The sequence below is a fragment of the Manis javanica genome, chromosome 4 (genome assembly GCF_040802235.1).
Source record: "Manis javanica isolate MJ-LG chromosome 4, MJ_LKY, whole genome shotgun sequence".
Lineage (NCBI taxonomy): Eukaryota > Metazoa > Chordata > Mammalia > Pholidota > Manidae > Manis > Manis javanica.
In genome coordinates, this window is record NC_133159.1 from 144,997,501 (window position 1) to 145,019,018 (window position 21,518).

At 45.3% G+C, this 21,518-nt stretch overlaps 2 protein-coding genes across 18 annotated transcripts in view; one reads left to right on the top strand and one right to left on the bottom strand.

The window, feature by feature from the left end:
• Nucleotides 1–1,308: 1,308 nt before the first annotated feature.
• On the bottom strand, nucleotides 1,309–21,310 carry PIGW (phosphatidylinositol glycan anchor biosynthesis class W). Of its 6 annotated transcripts, none has more exons than XM_037026725.2 (2): nucleotides 21,226–21,310; nucleotides 1,309–3,206 (listed from the first exon to the last, which is right to left on the bottom strand). In XM_037026725.2, exon 2 carries the CDS (start codon nucleotides 3,189–3,191, stop codon nucleotides 1,683–1,685), a length of 1,509 nt encoding a protein of 502 aa, XP_036882620.1. In that variant the 5' UTR covers nucleotides 3,192–3,206; nucleotides 21,226–21,310; the 3' UTR covers nucleotides 1,309–1,682. The 6 variants fall into 6 exon arrangements, with proteins under 6 accessions (XP_036882620.1, XP_017495140.1, XP_017495139.1 ...); XM_017639651.3 differs by lacking the exon at nucleotides 21,226–21,310 and adding an exon at nucleotides 4,566–4,700; XM_017639650.3 differs by lacking the exon at nucleotides 21,226–21,310 and adding an exon at nucleotides 4,352–4,487.
• The window catches only part of MYO19 (myosin XIX), a 30,795-nt gene continuing 13,880 nt past the window's right edge, over nucleotides 4,604–21,518 (top strand). For 9 of the 12 annotated variants that reach the window (XR_001849745.3, XR_005063551.2, XR_001849746.3 and 6 more), the window contains exons 1-11: nucleotides 4,604–4,865; nucleotides 5,537–5,709; nucleotides 6,870–7,018; nucleotides 11,977–12,115; nucleotides 12,436–12,584; nucleotides 14,120–14,233; nucleotides 17,853–17,985; nucleotides 18,619–18,688; nucleotides 19,131–19,233; nucleotides 19,797–19,893; nucleotides 20,039–20,115. Coding sequence is in view for 9 of the 12 variants with exons in the window: in XM_017639638.3 (XP_017495127.2) it covers nucleotides 7,007–7,018; nucleotides 11,977–12,115; nucleotides 12,436–12,584; nucleotides 14,120–14,233; nucleotides 17,853–17,985; nucleotides 18,619–18,688; nucleotides 19,131–19,233; nucleotides 19,797–19,893; nucleotides 20,039–20,115 (894 nt within the window). In the remaining 3 variants the exon portion in view is untranslated. Of the gene's footprint in view, nucleotides 4,866–5,536; nucleotides 5,710–6,869; nucleotides 7,019–9,090; nucleotides 9,267–11,976; nucleotides 12,116–12,435; nucleotides 12,585–14,119; nucleotides 14,234–17,852; nucleotides 17,986–18,618; nucleotides 18,689–19,130; nucleotides 19,234–19,796; nucleotides 19,894–20,038; nucleotides 20,116–21,518 lie in introns of those variants that run through there. The other 3 variants (XM_017639639.3, XM_037026722.2, XM_037026721.2) reach the window with 3 other exon arrangements.

The window sequence follows — 21,518 nt, forward strand, 5'->3', positions numbered from 1 at the left end:
TATTACTATTCAACATACTGATTTCTTTAGGAAATTCCTTTCAATAATAAACTCCACATACAATTGATTTTATAGTTAGCAAATAAAAATGCCACATGAACACTAAATTAGCCATCATGGGTGTTAACAAATTGAAGTAAATTAGTGTTAACAGTCATACTTAACAAATCACAGAATACAATAAATGAACTTACAGGCAACTAATTAAAACAGTAAATCCAAAATTTAATGTTAAAGGCTCCACCTACACAATAATCCAGATTGCTTAACAAATATGAAATTAACTTGAACATTCTGACCCCTGTGTATTTCTGCAATAATCACTTCTACTTGAGAATAGAACAACAAAAAGGGAGGTTTTAATTGATTTTTTTCATCCACTTTAAACATCATACAGTGAAGAATTAGGAACCACGGATTTTGTTTTTTAAATCTTTTGAGTAACAGGTTCAAAGGTCTACTTAAGAGTTTTTAAATGACTCAGGTTCTCAGCAGGGTATTAAAACCTTAAGCCATAGTTTTCCACATAGTTAATCCACAACTTAACAGAGATTTTCTAAGGTAAACTTTATTATAAAAGCAATACAATAAAAAATACAGGATTTGACCAGGTACTTGATGACTTTCTCACTGGTTCTTTCCCTTTAACACCGTAGATGAGATATGCCTGATCTGGCCCCGGCCTGCCTTAATTAGCTGGCACACTACCCATGCTCTCCCTTCTTTTGAGCTCCAGCCTTCCTTGAGTTCCAAGATGTGCTAGGTTCTCTCCTAACTCAGGACCTTTGCTTAAGGATTTGTTCTACCTAGAATGGCTCTCTGCTGTTTACCCTTTCCTTTACCAGTACCCATCCCCCACTCCCCAGATACTTTTAACTCCTCACCCCATCCATCACCTCTAGCCCCAGAAAATACCATCTGTGGGGAAAACTTTGACTCTACTAGGTCAGTTCTTGATTTGACACTCTTCACAACCTATACTTCATGACTTAACAGTTTATACTTCATGCATTAACAGTTTATAATAGTTGTTGTTTCCTCCACTAGATTGCAAGCTCCAAGATATCAAGAAATCTGCTTATCAACCCTTACAGAGTAAGATAAAAAAAATGCATTAGTCCCAAAAGCAAAACTATTGTCTTATAATTAGGCATGTAAGCTATGTCATATGATTCAGTCTATTAGAGCATATAACTGTTTTCTGACTTCATAGTATGTATTTGATTATAAACCTTTGTTTTCTTATATTTAGTTTTTTTTAAAGATTAAAATGGAGCAGTAAAGTGTCGACAAATCCACAACTTAACAGAGATTTTCTAAGGTAAACTTTATTATAAAAGCAATACAATAAAAAATACAGGATGGAATAAGGTGATACAGGATGGAATGTAAAAATCCTCCCCACCCTCCAATCTTCCAGTGTCATAACTGCAAAGTTTCTTTAAAATACTTAAATTTAGTAAATTTCTATCGTGTCAGAAGGCGTTGTTTCTTCTCTATTGGTTTGTTTTCCATAATGTTGATACATTAAAATATTAAGCATCACTACTGTTAGAGGTTTGAGACTCCTAATTTTTCAAAATATAGTTAACAATAATTGCCAAGTCTGTTTTCTTCACATTTAGTATTTATTCTTCATATTAAAATAATAATGATCAACACAGGCATCTTATCCCTATTGATCACCAAAATTTTATAGTCTTATCTTGCAAGTGTAGCACATAGATAATTAAACAGTTGGTAAACATATACAGATTGAGCACAAATAAGGCCCTCAAGGTACTGCTGTGTAATGTATCTATCAACAGGTTGATCAAGCCAGTTGTTACATTTGACAGCAAGAAAAAAATTAACTGGTTTCTGTTCATAGCTGTGATTAAGCAAAGACTGGGTTCTTTCTTTTCAGCTTCAGAAACTAAAGGTTCTGAATGCTTTCTATTAGTAGCAGGTGACTGGATAAGTTTCCAAGAGCATGGGACTAGAGCCCCTTTAATAAGAAATTTGGCAAAACTCAGAATTATATCACCCAGTAATAAACTACTAAGAAGAATCAGGCTAGATGCAACTATCCAGATACAAAAGGCTGAATTGGCCATTCTTCGAGATACTACTTCTACATTTGCCTGAACTATGTAAAGAGCTATGAAGAGGCTTAGAGCTGTCAGTAGAATACAATAGGCTACTTGTACCAAGTCTTTGATATTTGATCTGTTTTTAAGCACATATAACCCTGTTTGTACACCAGCCATGTGTATTGCCACATACCCGAAGGTAGATATTATTCCTTCTCTGTTGGCATTTAACAAACCAACCCTAGTGCCACTGCCATCAGTGCCATACAAAATTAATCTTTTCAGTGGGGTAAAGTCAAGGGCTAGCTGGTATAATACAATAATGCTGATAGCCACAATCCAGGATTTATTTAGGGGGAAAATAATCAAAAGCAGTGATGTTACCAATTTCACAACTATTAAGGTAAAGAAAAAGTTCCAGTGAACTCCATATTCAGTTAGATGTTCCTGATAGCCTATGGACTTTACAGTGACTAATCGTCCCACTCCTAGGAAGACTAATGGCCAAACAGAGTACAATGACTTTGTAAAATAGTAAAATCTGGACCCTTCTATGTATTTTCTCCTAACCTCTGGAGAAACCACTGCAGTCCCAAATACAAAGCCTCCTACTCCAAAATCCATTGCCCCTGTCCCATAGAGCTCAGTTTTGGCAAATCTTCTAGGAAAAAGTGGAAAGTCCACAGCCAAGATGGCAATAGCTGTAAATGCACCATTAATTACACGGAAACAGGAGATGGCTGGAATGTATTCTGATTCTAGACTGACTTTGAAGAATTTTTCAAGGACTTTCTGGACAGGCATTCTGGTATAGCAAGTTCTCCTGCAGTATATTTGATAGAACAGAACTGCCCCAAGGATAATCACAGCAAAGTACTCCACGAGGGCAAATGAAGACAAAATGGTCAAAGTGGCCACCGGGGGAACTATTAGGAAAACAAAGTCAATGAAGAATCGAGTTCTCCAGGTATGTGAAAAACCCAAGTGCTGTGAGAGAATGATCAGGAGCCCTCTGCACAAGACACACAGTGCAGGCAGGCACAAGCCCTGGGTGACTTCCAGCACGCTGGTTCCATTGTGGTTACTGACAAAAGCTTCCTTCATCTGCTTTTGAGACATTTTTTTTTCTTCTTCCTGTGAGAACAAGACCACAGGAATGCATTTGTGAAAAGCAATGTTCTTGTGGAACTGGCATATATATGTACCTGACTCGATTTTACTTTTATTCCTAGGTTTCAGAGTAGAACTTTAGGCCCTAATGATTTCAAATCAGAGCAGAACCTAAGACTTGTGATTCCCCTTCCAAGAATTGTGGGAAGAAGCCTAAAACTAATACATTAGAATACAAACGACATGCTAATAGTATGAAATTATTGGTTAAAAAACTAGATACTCTCAGCATAAAGCAGACTCACAAATAAAGTTAATTTGGGATATAAACCTGGAGAATGGAATTACAGTCGTATGGGAATTCCTTTTATACAGCGTTGTATATGTGATGAAGATTATATAATGAAAACAGTACACTTGACTTTTAAGTCAAATCTGTGAGGGAAGGCAGGATGAGGCAGGGAGAGAGGTGTCTGAGTACACTTTGGAGTATGGGGGGGCCTTGGTTTCGGTTCAGTCTCTCTCAATCTACTGCCTCCAGTATAAAATGCGGTCCTCCAGTGATCTCCTGACCCCAGGCTGCTCCTTAACTGATCTACAGCCAGCCACATGTTCAGGTTAAGCGGTAAGTACGGAGAATTGATAGCTAACGGGGGAGGCATTAAGATACAGTACATACTGCAGTTGTTTTCAAGGGATTAAAAACACCTCTCTGCCACATATCAATGTCTGAAAAGTAGCACAGAGGAAGAACACACGTGTTGACCAAGCAAGAACTATACCGAATAAACGCATGCATACACGACGGCATGTCTGCACGCAGCAATACCTCACAATGACAAACCGATCCAAATAAACTCTTTTTTAAGAGTCCTGTTCGTGACAGACACGCGCCACGGCCGCGCCGGCCCTGAGGTCTTGCGTGCTGCGGGTGTCGCGGCGCCCCCGCGAAAAGGACCGTCTACGCTAGCCGACTCCCGCCGCATCGTTAGGTCCGAGGAACCGCGAGGCCACGCAGGGGCAGTGCGCTTCCGCCTTCCGAGCCCGCTTCCGGCCGAAACGGGCAGCCTGCGCTTCCGGGCTGGTGGATTCCGCGCCCCCGCCCGGGGTGGTGCAGGCACGAGCCCCTGCTGGCGCCCCACGCCTGTTCTTCCCTGCCCTGGGTTTACCCGGCTCGGGTTCTCTGGTCGTGGCTGTGTACAGGTCCTTCAGAGGTGCCCGGAGCGCAAAAAGCTGGTCCCGCGCCTCACCAGACTTTCAAACCCCTCGGCGAGGCCCTGTCACACTGGTCGGAGGACGCCGCGCAACCTTCGGCCCAAAGGCCCAGGAAACCCTGCCTCCCGCGCCAGAACACGGGAGGCCTACGTCTCTCCTGCATCTTACCCCAGGTTCTCAAAATATTTTCTCAGACGTAGCCCCCAATTCGGGATCCCAGCGCCCGGGCGAACCACGTGCTCCCGGAGCCGCGTGTGCACACCCCGCCCAGGGGAGGAGCCGGCCGGTTCCCAGCGACTCCACCAGAAAGCTGCCGGCGGTGTGATCGATCGCTCCTGGCTCTCTCCTCCCGCCCGCGCCTCTTCCTACCCCTTGCTCGGTCTCTTCCCGCCGCCTCACCCGGCTCGCCCTCCTTTCCAGTAGCTCTTGGAGGGGGCCGCATACTCGGCTACTCAGGCCGTAGGACCGGTGAGTGCCACCCCAGACGCGCTATGGAAGGTCCGAAGCGCTGACCGACCCCGATGGGCAGGGGAGGCGGGTTTGCCCTGGAGCGCAGGGAGAAGGGGGCATCTCCCCTCCCCCTTTAAAAAAGCGCCGCTTCCCTTCCCTTTATCCTTTTCTTTTTGACCCAACCGCATCCCAAGAGGAGGTAGCCCAGCTCTTGTCCTTTGCCCAGGACAAGGACCTTTCAGGGTCACCCTCTCTCTCTCCACCTTGCCGGCAGGGGGCGGCCCGGGGCTGGGGGAGGTCCCGGCTGGCAGGCTAGGTCCTGGCTCCTGTTCCTCTCCCCGCCCTACCTAGGGACCGGGGAAGGGGCGGCGGGCCCCGGGAGGCGTCAGCGCACCCGCGCCCTTGGCAGGGGTTACGTCCACATTAACGGGAAGGACAAATACGCTTCGTGCCAGGTGCTTTGGGAATGCCATCCCAGCCCTAGGCCTGGCAGGACCCTCGCCAGGCAAGGGAGTTCTCAGTTCCCGCCGGGAACCTAGGGGCGGGGCCGGCTGGGCTCCCACGACCCTGACCCAGCTCTTAATGTCTGCCTTCCCACTCTCCTTACGCCGGTAAGTGCTGGGGAGATAGTAATCAGGTTGCCATTTGCCTGGCTTTACTCGGTGTTTCGTCTATTCATTACCGTCTAGCTCCTACCGTCTAGCTTCTGGTCACACCCTTTCCAGAAATTCTTGGCTGGTAACCGCGAAGCCAACGGGGAACAAGGGCTAGAAGAACTGGAGAAAACCGCTCTAATCTGACTTGACTCTGGCTGGGTGCGGACCCTGCAATGTAATGACCAACTTTTGCAAAGCTCTCTCAGGTACTGGCCCATTTGATCCTTAACTCAGCGTTGTGAGGTCTGAATATTAGTATTTCTTTTTGCATACAAGGATAGGGAATAAGGCTTAGAGAGCTCTTGTGGTCTGCCTTCGAGGTGTTACGGGCTTTGGGTTCTAACCCCACAACCTGTTGTGCTCCCCCTTCTCTCTTAAGATGAGCTTCCAGTTGAGGGAGTTTTGTTCTCGAGAGTCAGGAGCCCTGCACATTACTATCCCTTGGATGTTGTAGTGTCTGTCCGGTGTGAATGTGTCCAGTACAGTCCTGAAGCCTGGTTTGCCCCTTTTTCAGTTTCCATGACGTTCTTAATCCCTGAGTTCTTTCAGATGTTTTCAGGGCCTCAAGAAAGTCTCCACCAGGGTTCCTCCATTAGGGATACCCCTCATCCTGATCCTTCCTTGCTAGGGAGATGGGAGGCCTGGGAAATTCTGTTGAGAGTCACCTGCAGTTTTTCAGAAACTGGCCTAGGCCCAGCCTCACAACACCTCTCCTAGAGGTTCAGATGCACTCCCATTCTCTGAAATCCTTACCTTCTTAAAGTTGACACTGGAATGTTCTACCTGAATTATCCCCCCAAATGGGTTACACATCCTTAGTAGTAATACTAAAAATATTCTTCCTCTGAATGTTCAGATTTGTATTTTGTAGGGTGCTTTCAATCCATGACCTCATTGGTCTTCAGAACCACTCCCCATTTTACTATCTGCATTTTCAAGATGAGGAATCAAGGTGGACCAGGAAGGCATTGTGGTTTACCAGTGAATTACTGAGCTATGATTGCCCTTCCACATAATAGCTTCCCTGGAGTATTAAGAGTTGATTCTGGCCTCTGCCCCACCAACTTTTGGCTATACTAAAATAGGATATTTCTGTCTAGTGAAGAGGATAGGGCTTCTCTGTCTCCATGTCTTCATCCTCACAGCACACTGACCCAGAAGACTTGGAGCCCCACCCAAAATCTCTAGTAAAACTGGCCCTGAAGGAGCCTGCGGAGTCTCTGCAGACTCATAAAAGTTTCCCCTGTTCCCTAATTGGCAGGGAACGGGAAAGACACTCCTTCTGCTTGGTGGAAGGAGCAGGAGTGAGTCACCCTGGAGAAGCCCTCATCAGTGTGTGGACCTTGTCTTCTCTCTCATGTCACAGGCTCTGGGGTGACTCATCTCAGTTTCCTCCAGAACTGAGCCCTTTGCTGGACCCATGCCCTCGCCTGTTCCCCCATGACCGGGTGGATAGCACTCGTGCCCGTGACCCAGAACCCTGGCTGACCACATTGAAGCAGGATGCTCCAGCAGGTAAAACCTCACTTGCAGACAACCTTCTCAAGCACCTGAGGCACCTTCCCATCTTTCACTTGCCTGAAGATTCCACTGCCCTGGCTTTGAAGAAAGGGAAAGACCTCTGAAAGATCTTGCTTTCTCTCTTCATGGAGTCACTCTAGTGTCTTTCCCAAGTCATCAAGAAGCTCTTCCTCATACCCAGTTTGAATCTCCTGTTGTGGTTTTTAGTTCTTTTTCCTAGGATAGGTAAGATGGGGTGAGTAAGGGAATCCTTAGGGCACTTTGGTGACCTTATAAGCCTGAGCCAGTGAGGGAGTTCTGAGAGATGTCTCTGCCAACTTGAATTATTGTGGCACAGTGGAAACCTGAGGCTTCCAGGAGGAGGTATTCCTTATAACTGAGCCTTAAATAGTAAGTAGGAGAAGTTAAGTGGAGAAGGAAAATAAGCAGTCCAGGCAAAGAGGTCTGCCTGTGCAAAAATGTGAGGGATGATGACCTCTGTGGACATAGAGTAGGATTCTGATGAGTGGATCGTGGATTCATGAGAGGTTGCTTTTGGAACATGAACCCTGCCCTTACCCCAGGCCTCTGCCTCTCTGGAAAAGCTGCTATGGGTCCAAGCCTGTATGATTCCAAATCACCCTTCACTGTTGGAGCCCCATCTCATCGTTTACACGCAGCTTTTGGTCTTGGGAGAATGCCAGTAAAATTTGCTGAATTTGTCTTTATTGTCACCAGGCACTGGGCTGAGGCATATGTTTAAGATGATACCTGCCCTCAAGGAGCTCATTGTCTGATGGAATCCTAGGCAGATAAGTGCCTGACACTCTGCAAGATGACTGAGTGTAAGGCCAGTGAGCCTCAAGGGGCCGTGCGTGACCTTCCAGCCTTTGGCTCATGAAATAGACTTCAAGGCTGGAGAGAAGTAGGCAGGACAGTTGTCTGCTCTGGGGTTCTTTATCGTGTGTGTTTAACTTTATTTGCTTCTTAAAGCAGTAATGTTTATCACAATCATACTAGCAGTGGCTCTCTGTTCAGCTTAGCATAAGTACTCTGCTAAGCATTTTACATGTATAATTTTGTTCCTCCAGAAAGATTCAGAGTTTGAGTGACTTACTCGAGGTCACATTCATTATACATAATGTGGAAAATACAGATAAACAAAGAGAACATTAAAATTACCCATAATTGTACTACCCAGACATAACCAACATATCCTAGATATTTTTTCCCTAAATAAATATTTTTAAAATATTTAAAGCTATCATACCTTTTTGTAACCTGCTTATTCTCTTGTAAGGATGTGCTATATAATTCAGGCTATTTGGACATACATGTTATTTTCAATTTTTTTACAATTACAAATGACTATACAACAGCATTCTTATGGCCTTTACACAGGATCATCTAGAAGCAGAATTGCAGACTTAAGGGACATGTGTAGTTTTAAGGCTCTTGATACATTATTGCCTAATTATAAGAGCCTCTTTTAAATAATAATAACTTTTGGGGGCATATACCAGATCCCTCTTCTAAATACTTTACGTGCTTAATAGTAACTGAGTGGTGCAACCATTCCCATTTTACAGAGGAGGAAAACAGGCACACAGAGATTAAGAAACTTAAGTAAGATAGCAAATGGATTCAAACTTGGACAAGCTAGCTTTCAAGTGCAGGCTCTTGACCATTATACTCAGCTGCCTCTCTGGTGGTATCAGAACTGTTCATAAATTATGGCTGGGTTTGTGAGTGGTTTTTTTTTCCCCCAGAAGAGAGGGATTTGCATGGATCCAGCCATGCTTTGACTTAAGCCCCTACAGTCCGTGAGCCTGCCATGTGTATTATGTGGGTCCAAGGTCAAAGAACAGGCAACATCTTTGGAAAGAACCTTGTTACTGGGCCTCTTGTATGATCCTCACCACCTTGACTTGGGAGTGTTGAACTCTCATAGTTCACTAGTCTCATAGGAAGCCTACACTTGTCATATTATAGATCCCTTCCTCCAAAAGCAGATTTCAGCCAGGTCTCTGTCTTTTACTCCCCACCCCATCTTCCCTGCAGCTCCCAGGAAGATGAGCAGAAATGGGTTTCATGGATGGAAAACGGGGGAAAGAAACATGTGGCATATGTCGGCATCAAGGATGAGAAAGGGGCCTATTCCCCTTGGTGCCAATTCTTGACCTCATCCAACTTCTGAGCCAGATTTCCTCTCAAGTAATTAGCTGGGCTGAATTTAAGCCCCTGAGAGGCACAGGTGATGAAGGTATGAGGCTACCTCACTTCTGTTTTTTCATTGCAGGCTAAATGGGCTCTTTTTTTTTTTTTTTTTGGTATCATTAATATACAATCACATGAGCAACATTGTGGTTACTAGATTCCCCCATTATCAAGTTCCCACCACATACCCCATTATAGTCACTGTCCATCAGTGTAGTAAAATGCTGCAGAGTCACTACTTGTCTTCTCTGTGCTATACTGCCTCCCCTGTGCCCCCTCACACTCCCCTACCATCATGTGTGCTAATCATAATGCCCCCTTATTTCCCTTCTCCCTCCCTTCCCACCCACCCTACCCAGTCCCTTTCCCTTTGGCAACTGTTAGTCCATTCTTGGATTCTGTGAGTCTGCTGCTGTTTTGTTCCTTCAGTTTTTGCTTTGTTCTTATATTCCACAGATGAGTGAAATCATTTGGTACTTCTCTTTCTCCGCCTGGCTTATTTCACTGAGCATAATACCCTCTAGCTCCATCCATGTTGTTGCAAATGGTAGGATTTGTTTTCTTCTTATGGCTGAATAATATTCCACTGTGTATATGTACCACATCTTTATCCATTCATCTACTGAGGGACACTTACGTTGCTTCCATTTCTTGGCTATTGTAAATTGTGCTGCAATAAACATAGGGGTGCATATGTCTTTTTGAAACTGGAATCCTGCATTCTTAGGGTAAATTCCTAGGAGTGGAATTCCTGGGTCAAATGGTATTTCTATTTTTAGTGTTTTGAGGAATCTTCCATACTGCTTTCCACAATGGTTGAACTATTTTACATTCCCACCAGCAGTGTAAGAGGGTTTCCCCTTTCTCTGCATCCTCACCATCATTTGTTGTTCCTAGTCTTTTCTATGTTGGCCATCCTAACTGGTGTGAGGTGATAATCTCATTGTGGTTTTAATTTGCATTTCTCTGATGATTAGCGATGTGGAGCATCTTTTCATGTGCCTGTTGGCCATCTGAATTTCTTCTTTGCAGAAGTGTCTGTTCATATCTTCTGCCCATTTTTTAATAGGGTTATTTGCTTTTTGGGTGTTGAGGCGTGTGAGTTTTTTATACATCTAGGATGTTAACCCCTTGTCAGGTATGTCATTTGCAAATATTTTCTCCCATACTGTAGGATGCCTTTTTGTTCTGCTGATGGTGACCTTTGCCGTACAGAAGCTTTTTAGCATAATGTAGTCCCGTTTGTTCATTTTTTATTTTGTTTCCCTTCCTAGAGGAGATGCGTTCAGGAAAAAGTGTTTATATTCAAGAGATTTTTGCCTATGCTTTCTTTCTAAGAGTTTTGTGGTTTCATGTCTTACATTTAGGTCTTTGATCCATTTTTAGTTTACTTTTGTGTCTGGGGTTAAACAATAATCCAGTTTCATTCTCTTGCATGTAGCTGTCCAGTTTTGCCAGCACCATCTGTTGAAGAGACTGTCATTTCCCCATTGTATGTCCATGACTCCTTTATCATATATTAATTGACCATATATGCTTGGGTTTATATCTGGGCTCTCTAGTCTATTCCATTGATCTATGGATCTGTTCTTGTGCTAGTACGAAATTGTCTTCATTACTGTGGCTTTGTAGTAGAGCTTGAAGTCGGGGAGCATAATCCCCCCAGCTTTCTTCTTCCTTCTCAGAATTGCTTTGGCTGTTTGGGGTCTTTTGTGGTTCCATATGAATTTTAGAACTATTTGTTCTAGTTCATTGAAGAATGCTGTTGGTATTTTGATAAGGATTGAACTGAATCTGTAGATTGCTTTAGGCCAGATGGCTATTTTGACAATATTAATTCTTCCTGTCCACGAGCACAGGATGTGTTTCCATTTATGGGTATCTTCTTTAATTTCTCTCATGAGTGTCTTGTAGTTTTCGGAGTATTGGTCTTTCACTTCCTTGGTTAGGTTTATTCCTAGGTATTTTATTCTTTTTGATGCAATTGTGAATGGAATTGTTTTCCTGATTTCTCTTTCTGTTAGTTCATTGTTAGTGTATAGGAATGCAACAGATTTCTGTGTATTAATTTTGTATTCTGCAACTTTGCTGAATTCAGATATTAGATCTAGTAGTTTTGGAGTGGATTCTTTAGGGTTTTTTATGTACAATATCATGTCATCTGCAAACAGTGACAGTTGAACTTCTTCTTTACCAGTCTGGGTGCCTTTGATTTCTTTGTGTTGTCTGATTGCCATAGCTAGGATGTCCATAACTATGTTGAATAAAAGTAGGGAGAATGGACATCCTTGTCTTGTTCCTGTAAACGGACTCTTTTTAAAAAGGTCCAAACCATGGTTCTTTGCCTTAGCAAAACTCCTACAGCAGCTCCCCAAACCCCTGCCAGGCCCAACAAGGCTGGTAGCTGGACAGCCTGCAAGCTGGAGCTCATGGCAGAGGAGAGGGTATAGCGCTTATTAATTTGTTGAGCACATACTTTGTACCATGCACTGACTGAGTGCTTTGTATATCTTCTTATTTTCCTTCACAACAGCTCTGTGAACTGGTTTTATTTTCCTTTATTTAAAAATAAAGATGTTGGTGGCCCAACAGAGAGACTAGGCTCACAGGCCTAGTAAGTGGCAGAACTGAAATTTAAACCCAATTAGGCTATGGTACTAGAGACTTTTTCTCTTTCTACTGTAGAGACCCTCACTCCCACATAGCTGCCAGCTGGTCTGAGTCCCAGTTCTTATAACCCTGTTACTCCCTCCCAGGTAAATGGCCACAGGTCAAGCTGTGACACCCGAAGTAAGGAATGCCTCCGAGAAGACCTGCAGGAGTTCCTGGGTAGGGAAGGCCCGCTGCACCAGCTGGATGATCTCACCAAGGTGAATCCTGTGACACTAGAGACAGGTATGTGCCTCCCTCTCCTTCAGAGTGCCATCTCCAAAAGGGTAGAGTGTGTGTGGGTGTTCAGCACTGTTCCCCTGGCCTGACCTAGAGCCAGATAAGCTGCTCCAGACTTATGCCTGGCAGTTGCACTGGACTCTCCAGCACAGACTTGCTCCAGATTTGGGGTTTATCTTAATTAAATCTTGTACTTGTTCACCAGGGAGCTGCTGGGATCTAATGGCACTTAGCTAATTGCACAGGGAGTGCTGTTAGGCAGATGTGTGTGTGTGCAGTTGTGTCTACATTTGAGCCAGAGTTTTCTAAAGGTGCTTCTGCCTCAGTCCTGAGGTGTCTGCAGGCCCGGTACATGGCAGACACATTCTACACCAATGCTGGCTGCACCCTGGTGGCTCTGAACCCCTTCAAGCCTGTCCCTCAACTCTACTCACTGGAGCTCATGAGAGAGTACCACACTGCTCCTCAGCCCCAGGTAAGACAGCTCCTTCCTGGGCCTCAGGGCTCCCCTTCCTCGCCCGAGGCCTCCTTGCAGCTTCCCCATCCTCACCCATTTATGCACGAGCCATGCAATCATTTGAAGTCTGCTGGTGCCACAGCCCTGCCCAGCAGGGGCTTACAGAATTTTGGACACATGACAGTAGGTGCAAAGTGGGAGATAAATATTTTCTTTAACTGAGTTTGGAACCTAAACTAAGAGCATAGAAAAGGATTTTCTTTCTCTTCCATGAATTTATTAATAGAAATTTACAAATACAAAGATGTATTTGTGTATTTAGCAAACTACTCTTTTGGAAAAGAATAAAATTACACGCAGTAAGGACTGTCTTTGAAAATTCAGCACATGTTCTCTACTGCAAGGAATTAGAGGTGCAAATTCTGATGGGGATGGTGCAGGCAGGGATTAGACTAGTTGGTATGCAAGTGTATGATGTGTTGGTAGAGAGGCAAGAGCAAACTTGCCAACAGGTGGGGTGCTGTTGGGGAGAGAGGCTGTGGCTGAGACAGGAAGAGGAGATAAGCTGGGCTTTTGGGGAAGGGTCTGAAGCACCGCATCAGGCATAGAGTCCACAAAGCTGCTTCACCAGGGGTGGAGGTGGGACTGATTAGAAACCACTGTGGGGATAATTACTCTGGAGGTTGGAAGGGTAGGTTTAGGAAGGTGAAACGGGGCAGGGAGAACAGCTGGAATCTTTGCAACATTCGAGTGAGTAGGGAAGGGCAGGTAGGTGGCTCTGATACCATCCAGAACAGAGCTTTCTCCCTTCAGGACCTAACTCTGGGTAAGTGGTCCTTGCTAGGTGGGTAGTACTGGGCTGGCTAGGCATCATGCAAATAGGCTGGCCCTCCAGAGGCTCAGGCATGGTTAAGTATCCAAGTAGAATCCATGGGAAGCCTGTCCTGAGAGCCCAAATCTCCGACTATCTGCCTTCTCAAAGGCAAAAGCCATGTCATGGTCCCCTGTTTCCTCAGGGCACAGCTTGATGCCCAACACATCGAGAACAATTACTGTTTCTTGATGGGAATAACAACAGTGGCCTTTAAAATTCAATCATGAGTGTGCACTTACATGCTGAGTGGCCGTGGGAAGGATATATAACCCCTGTGCACCTCCAATTTCTCATCTGTAAAATAGTGTTAGCTATCCAACTAACACAAGACTTCTTAAGCAGTAATTTGTAAGAAAGTACTTTGTAAATTGCCAAGTATGAATAATATAAAATAATAAACAGCAGAATAAGACTATTAAGGTAAGATAAGATAGGAAGATAAAGTGTTAATGTCATAGACTGGTCAAGGTCAGCACTGCCCCCAGACTGAGAGAAGATGGGTGGGTGAAGCCACCATAGCGGTCCCAGTTAGACCTAACACTGTTCTATCCAGGGAATTTTTCTAGAGAAGCCTCCTGTTACTGCTATGGGCAGCCTTCCCATCTCAGCCATCATTAGATCAACCACTCCTTGAAGACAGGCCTTGCCTCCTGTGACCTTTCACCCCTTCATGTTTCAGAAACTGAAGCCCCACATCTTCACTGTGGGTGAACAGACATACAGGAATGTCAAGAGCCTGATTGAGCCAGTCAACCAGTCTATTGTTGTCAGTGGAGAGAGCGGTGCTGGAAAGGTAAGAGGGCCCCTGTCACCTTCATGACTAGCTAGGTGGGCAGAGAGGTGGGGCGGGGGCGTCATTCCTTGTGGAATCGTTTGCTGGCTAGTCATTCCCAGATAGGCTGGCTCAAGCAGGGAGTCAGTGTGCAGTGGTGGGCAAGCTCTGGGCAGGAAATCAAGAGACAGGGCTTTAGTCCAGGCTCTTCTACCACCTCTGTAGCCCTGGGTTAGATACTTTCCTCTCTGAGCCTTCATTTTCTCATTTAAGTTCTCTGTCAGCTCTGACACCACTGGAAACAAAAATCAGCTGTTGGGATTCCAGCATAGTGACTAAGAGCACATCAGAAAGATACTTTGCTTCTGCAAACCTCAGTTCTTCATAAAATGGCAGGGATAGGAGTACCAACACCTAACTCATGGGACTTCTGTGAAAGTTAAATGAACCAGTGCACATAAGGTACTTGGTGGTATGCTTTGCACATGGCAACAGTCCTCTGAAAGTAGCTGGGGTTACTTGAGGGAAAGTGTTTATTGGAGTAGCCCTCCTGCATCCTCTGGGTTGCCCTCTGCCTACATTCACATAAGAGAGAATCGCTGAGTACTGAGTACCTGTCAGAGTCTAGGCCCTGGCTAGCCACTGAAGAGTGGCAGGTGCCCAGGGAGTGGGGACAGAGATAAAAATGCAACATCTGGCTTTTAAGGGGGCTCTTATGCACTGGGAAAGACAGGCAAGGGAACAGATGAAGACAGTGAGCTGCAGGGATGAGGGCCTGGACTTGGGGGCAGAGGGATCTGAGAGAGCTGTGTCAAGGTGGCCAGTGCAGTGGCTAGTGCCCTGCACCCAGACGAAGCCCACTGTCCCCTAGAATTGCTCTGGGGAGCTAAGGCTGGACTCTGGACCCATACAGCCAGAGCTCAGTAACCCTTCAGTCAGTGTGGTCAGGGCTGGGCCTGATATGTTTTTACTTATTTTTAATAGTAACATAGTTACATAGTTCAAAAATCAAGCAATATTACAAGGCTTACAAAGAAAAACAGCAACCCTGCCTCATAGCTCTCATCCTTATTCCCCCTCTGCAGAGGCAGCTACTTTGACATCTTTCAGCAGTTTATTTTAGTGCTTGCACCCATATTTCTAAACAACATGCTCGTTGATTTTTCAGTTTTGGACCTTTTCTATTTCCTGCTTTGATGAGGAAATAACCCTATTTCCTTTCCCCCAAATATATATGTAACTATATTACAATTTCTAGTTAACATACAGTGTTATATTAAAACCATGTATGTATTGTTCACAGCAGAACCATGCAATACCCTATGATTACATTTCATTTCTTACATAATTTTTACTTTGCCTCCACTTAATAATTGTCCTATTTTTCATTTGTTCAGTTTCTATATACCTATTATTACCAAACTTGTCACCAAAGCTGGAAAACACCTATCCAACTGGCCATGGCAAGTACATTGGTCTTTTGTTTTCCTTGGTGATGCCCTTCAGATGCAGGTGACTGCTGGTGGCTACTGCCACACAGCTAGTACCTCGGAGCTTCTCTGCCTCACTCTGCAGGTCCCCAGAGTGACCTCTGTCCTATGATAAATCACCCATTACTGGAGCCCATGGTTTCGACTTTGTCCTTTACTGTCTTTTTGTATAGAGCACATTCTTTAGTAGCTCCCTGAAAAAGGTATACATGGAGGGCAAATTTTTAAGTTGTTGCACATCTGAAGATGTTTATTCTGCCTCAAATTTGTTATGTTGGGGATTTTGTAAATTCTAGGTTGGAAGTCATTTTCTTTCCAAATTTAGAAGTTTTTTATTTTTTGAGTGTTGCTGTAGAGAGTCCTAGTCCATAATGATGGTTTGTCTTTTTCTTCCCCAAAGACTTTTAAGGTCTTTTTTATCCATAGGTCTTAAAATTCATAATACTGTGTCTTGGTACGATCTTTTTTTACTTACTATGCTGGATGTTCTGTGGGGGTCTTTTTAACCTGGAAACTCAAGGCCTTTTGTTTGGGGAAATTTTTTTTTGTTACATATAATTTTATAATTTCCTCCTCTCTGTTTTCTCTTTCTGGAACTCCTATTAGTAGGAAGTATTATTAATTATCTGATAGTGTTTTGTTACCTATTCTTCCATCTCTTAATTTTTTTTGTTGAAATATGGTTGATATACATTATATTGGTTTCAGGTATACTACATAGTAACTCAACAATTATATACAGCACAAGATGTCTCCCACAATAGTGTAGTTACCATCTATTGCCAAAGATATCACCAAAACAGTATTATCTCATCTCTTAATATTTTGTTCTGCCTTCTGAGAGATATTCTCTACTTGACCTTTCAATTATTTTGCATTTTTGAAGTTTTCTTAAAAATTTTGGGTTTTGTTAATTCTAAGTTCTTTCTTATTATCTGAATATTTTCCTACTGGCATCCTGGTCCTACTTTATTGGTTCAGTATCTTCTCTTATGTCTCAGGATATTTCATGATTTCTACTTGTCTTCTCTTTGCATTGACTGTTTCCTTCTAGTTCCTTTTCCTGCAGTTGTTGTGATATGTGTCTTTTATGTAAATGAATTTTATTAAATAGTTAATAATCCTTAAGTTTCTGGTCATATTTAAGAATAATGCATTAAGCAGCTGATTACAATCTCTTGACAGGATTGTCAACAGGGGGCCTCACTGTAGGTAGCTTTATAAACGTCTGAGACCCTGAAAGTCTGTAACTTTTCTTATGAGCTTATCAGTGTCTTCATAAGAGTCTTCCAATTTCTTCAGCAGAGAGATAGAAACTATATAGAGTTAAATGGAAATGATAAACATAATAAACAGTTCCTTCATGCTTATATTCAGACTGGACACATGGAAGAATAACATCAGTGAACATGGCAATAAGTCAATAGAAATCATCCAGATTGCAAAACAATGAGAAAACTGCATCTAAGAGCTGTGGTGTGTCAAATGGTCTACCATACTTGTAATTGTTGTTCCAAGAGAAGAGAGAGAACATGGGTCAGAAGCGATCTTACAAAATTAACAAAAGATGACAAGCACAGATCCAAGAATTTTAGGAAAACCAAGCTGATAAATAACAAAACACACCTAGATATATTATAATCAAATTGCAGAAAATCTAACATAAGGAGAAAACTTTTAAGGAAGCCAGAAAAAATAAACATTGCATAAGGAGGAACAAAGGTAAGAATGATAGGCATCTTCCAAAAACTGCAAGCCCACAGATAATAGTGACATCTTTGAAGTGCTGAAAGAAATTATGTCAACCTAGAATTCTTTTAGCAGCAAAAATATCTTTTAAAAATGAAAGTGAAATAAAGACCTTCAGACAAAGTGAAGAAACTCATTGCTAGCAGATCTGTACTACAAGAAATACTTAAGTTGTATTTTTGTAAAAGTGTCCTTTGGAGCTAGGAGAAGCAGAAGTGAGTACCCCATTTCACAGATGGGGAAGTGCTTTGACCAAAGACACAATTGAACTCATCATTCCCCCATTTGGTCAGCAACATGCCCAGCAAGAGAAGAGGGCTCTACTGGGCACCATTCCTTCAGACAGTCTCAGGAGTGGGAGGGCCATGGACTCAGCTCCCACAGGGCTGTTTCTGCTGCAGACATGGACGTCCCGCTGCCTCATGAAGTTCTACGCTGTGGTGGCTGCCTCACCCACATACAAGGAGAGCCACAAGATTGCAGAGAGGATTGAACAGCGGATCTTGAACTCCAATCCTGTCATGGAAGCTTTTGGTAAGCTCAGTGTCCTCAGTTCCATTTCCTCAGGGATTTGCCACCTCCCAGGGAGAGGAGTAGTGCTCTGGACCCTCAATTTGAGGTTTAGAAAAGAAGCAGTTCATTGAAACCCTCTCTTTGGGGATTGTATCATTCACTGCCTCAGATCTCCAACTTCCCCCTAGGTACCCTTAGCCTCTTTCCAGTAGAGGTGATGTCATTCAGCATCCCCTCCCTGTAGCCTAGGCAGATGTAAATGGTGCTGGAGGTGACCTTGTGGCTCAACTAGTCTAAATCCTATCCTTCCATGCAGTTTCCTGATGATTCAGAGAAGGGGATTTTTCTGAGGGTGCACAATAGTGTCCATGTTGGTAGTGACTGCTGCTTGTTTTTGACCCTTTCTCTTCAAAGAAGACAGTCCCTGACCACCTAGTTTTGTTCATTCCAATTCTCTGCCAGGAAGTTCTTCTAATTCCTGCATCACATTTGCTAAAGTGCCCATTTCCCAGTCCAGTCCCCTGTGACAGAGACCAACAAGGGGTCTTTAGGTGACTTGAGGTTAGAGACGTGCCCCCAGCAGACCTGCAACCCCTTTGGCCCATGAGGACTCTAAACATATGGGAGTGGTATAAACATAGGTGTGATCTGTAGGGAATGCGTGCACACTGAGGAATAACAACAGCAGCCGCTTTGGGAAATTCATCCAGCTCCAGCTGAACAGGTAATCCCTGCTGTCTCCCTGGCTGAGGGAAGGACGGGGTGGGGAGCTTAAAAGTGGCTGGGGCAGTCTCCAGCCTGTGCCACCCTATGGGCAGAACCCTGCTCCTCCTGGCATGTATGTATGGAGATGAGTGGGCCTGAGTGTGCACTAGTGAAACTGCTTCCTCTCTGGGCTACATCCTTGAAAATGGGGTTTCTGCTCCTGCCTTGGGATGGGGAGAATGATATATAGAGGTCTTGGCCCAGCCCTCCCAAGCTGGTGGCAGGGGAATGTTCCAGACCATCCAAGATTCTGCTGAGTGCTTCCTAGTCCTCATGACCTGCATTAGCTAAGTGGAAGAGCTTGGGAACAGTTGCTGGGTTACGGTCTGGCACACCGCAAGGGCCTAATAAATGGTTGTGGAATGAATGGGCAACTAATAGGATAGGCCTCCTTGTGCCAGGGCCCAGCAGATGACTGGAGCTGCAGTCCAAACCTACCTCCTAGAGAAGACTCGAGTGGCCTGCCAGGCCTCCAGTGAGAGAAACTTCCACATCTTCTACCAGGTCTGTGTCACACAGGGCCCTCAGCTGCCCAGATGCAGGGCAGAGGTGGGCCTGTCTCTCCAGTCCCACACCCTACAGGGCTCCATACCTTCCTCTTCATCTGGCTTCCAGTGATGCCACCACTTACTCCTGCAAACTTTGTGCAACACTTGCCTTCTCTGTCTAACCAAAAGGTCCTTGACACCAGACTGTGTTACCTTCCTCAGACTGCAGACCCTCCTAGAATGGCAGCTCTCCTCCAACAGAACAAGGGCTTCCCTAGAGCTGTGTCTCTTCCATCACCTTGAGGGTCCCCCAAGGCATGGATGGTTGTCTCCCTACTCTCAGACTGAGACTGGGGGCTCCCCAGACAGGAGTCATGCTTCCATCATCAGACTACAGGCTCCATGGGTCTTCTGCATCAGGCTGCAGACACCCAGAACTGTGTGCTCCTACTTTTCCCCATGCCTGCCCTGGGCTCTCTGTGGAGGGGGGGTGGGGGCCTCTCAGCCTTGCAGTATCATTCCTCACTCCCCCCAACTCCACTCATAAGGCCTGGACTTCCCGCCCACCCCTCCCCACAGATCTGCAAAGGAGCCAGCGCGGAGGAGAGGCTCCAGTGGCACCTCCCCGAGGGAGCCGCCTTCTCTTGGCTGCCCAACCAGGAGAGGGCCTTGGAAGGTAGGAGGAGCCTTGCCCAGCACCCTGGACAGGCCCAACAGCACCCACCGTCTGCACAGGGGCTGCCTCCCTCACCCCTTGATGCCCCTGCTGACCAGCAGGACCAGAGAGTCCTGACCCGGCTATGGTTTGGATTCCTTTTCAGAGGATTGTTTTGAGGAGACCAGAGAGGCCATGCTTCATTTGGGCATTGACACCTCCACCCAGAACAACATCTTTCAGGTCAGAAGGAAAACCACCCCACTTGTATCTGGCAGCGGTGACAGGCAGCCCCTTTCACAGGACCCTTCTCTGCGCGTGACTTCCTGAGGGTCTGGGACTCTAAGCCCTGCTGCACAACCTCCAAGATGTTAACCACCCACTGTGCCGCTGAGCCGGTGCCAGAGTGCCAGGGTGGAGAGTGCATGAGGACCACAATGGAGCGCATGGTGCTGTAGCACAGAACATAGCACACTGTCCATGCAGGTCACAAGGCAAAGTGCCTGAGTCAGTTATTACTGCAGCAGTCAGACTAGAGAAATAATGCTACTGCGTTTATCTAGTATGCTAGAATTTAAAAATCACATTCAAGCCCTCTTAGCTCACTTGTTTTTTTTCAGCAGTCCTGTGTATGTGGAGATTATTCCCATTTTATGCTTGAGAAAACTAGAGGTAAGGTGACCTGCCTAAGGGCAAACACCACCAAGTGACACAGTTTGTACCAGACGTAGTAATTCCGACTTCCCACCTTTCCCATCCCACTAGTGGCCTCCCTTCACCCAATCTGTGAATCACCACAGCACATGCCTCACTGATTGCTGAGACAATTAAATGAGATGATGACTACCTCCTTCCCTCACCTCCTTACCCACCCAAGTAACAGGAGAGGACATGTAGGACAGGCTGGCAGCAGGCACAGGGAAGCCACTGCAGGGAGGTGGCAATGCAGCAAAAAGTGACCTCCAGCTCCAGACTAAGGCTGCTTCAGCAGGGAGGGGATCCCAGCCCATATGGGCACTGCCAGGCCAGAACTTGGCTAGAGGGACAGCACAGGGATAAGCAGACAACACTAGGAGTCTGAGCAAGAGCATTGACTTAGGGCAGGCATGACCCTCTGCCTCAGTCACACTGCCCAGTGGGCACTGCAGTCTCCTAAAGTGGGTTGTGGCCTGAAAGCCAATAGTATGTGGAAGACCCCTGCCTGAGACCAGACTGGGCTGGTGGGAGAGGCCCCACCTGAAACCAGTGCCAGGTCCCAGGGGCTCCAAGTTGCTGGGCCTGGGAGTCAGCTTTCTACAGCCCCAAGGGCTCATTCATACGGATCACTGAGTGCAAACGTAACAGGGCACTCACCTCACAGAGAAGACCAGGATCACAGATCTCTCCAGGCTGGGCCGCTGGTCACACAGAAGTTAGCCTCATCCACAAATAACACAAGCGCTGTTCTCACAGTCTGCCCCTGGAGAGGGGGAGGCAGAGGGACAGAGTGGGTGACATGCAGATCCCCACTGGCTGCCCTGGGAGGCGTCTGAAGTCACACCGCCTGGGTTCTCCACCTGCCTTTCTCCTTTACCAAGTACGTGGCCTTAGGCTTGTGATATAACCTCCTTTCTCTGTCTCATCTCTTTCATGGGCATCACCACAGC

Excerpts from the sequence above, each read along its gene's own strand:
- PIGW (XM_037026725.2), bottom strand. The coding sequence starts at position 3,191 with ATGTCTCAAAAGCAGATGAAGGAAGCTTTTGTCAGTAACCACAATGGA.